General features: G+C 61.3%; 1 protein-coding gene across 1 annotated transcript in view; it reads left to right on the forward strand.

Annotated features, from left to right (window-relative positions):
- LOC104497127 (hepatoma-derived growth factor-related protein 2) overlaps window positions 1-628 on the forward strand; it is a gene marked incomplete at its 5' end in the record, with an annotated part of 8,083 nt that overhangs the window by 2,995 nt on the left and 4,460 nt on the right. Inside the window, 2 exons of the mRNA XM_010140341.1 lie at window positions 107-223; window positions 390-461. Coding sequence (XP_010138643.1) covers window positions 107-223; window positions 390-461 — 189 coding nt within the window. The remainder of the gene's footprint in view (window positions 1-106; window positions 224-389; window positions 462-628) is intronic.

Genomic DNA, 628 nt, shown 5'->3' on the forward strand with positions numbered 1-628 from the left:
GCCAATCAGGAAGAGTTGGCGAAGCCCCTTCCCAGCAAGCCTGGCTGTCTGTGGTGGGCGGAAGGGCAGGTGGGCTTCTCTTACCTTCTCGCTCCTCTCATGTCAGATGCCAGTGGCAAAACGGCCTCGGAAATCCTCCAGCGACCTGGATCAGGGCAGCCCCTCCCTGACAGAAGAGGAGAACTCGGAGACATCTTCTGAGTCGGAAAAAAACAGTGACCAGGTGAGAGGGTTTGAGATGCGGTTGTGTGGAGGCTGCTGGGGCGGTGGGGAAAGGGCTGCAGGAAGAGCATCACCATCTGGGGGGCACCGGTTTGGGGGAACCTGACTGGCTGCTGAAACCATCGTGAGACTGTTCCCCGTTTCTTCACATGTGTGTTTTCCTCCAGGACTTCACTCCTGAGAAGAAACCAGTGGCCAGGGCTCCCCGGAGGATGCCGGCGGCGGGGAGGAAGAAGAAGGTAAGAGACCCTGCGGTGCAGTGGCGGGGAGGCTGGAGTCTGCGTTGCTGGAGCGGGGAGCAGGGGGCAGTGGCGCTCTGCAATGGAGGGAACTGGCTGATGCCTCAGTGACCCGGTTGGGCTCCGAGCTGCTGCGGTTTGGGACGTGCTGCCGAGCCGCTGCCACT

This window comes from Buceros rhinoceros, unplaced genomic scaffold (genome assembly GCF_000710305.1).
Source record: "Buceros rhinoceros silvestris isolate BGI_N320 unplaced genomic scaffold, ASM71030v1 scaffold26807, whole genome shotgun sequence".
NCBI lineage: Eukaryota > Metazoa > Chordata > Aves > Bucerotiformes > Bucerotidae > Buceros > Buceros rhinoceros.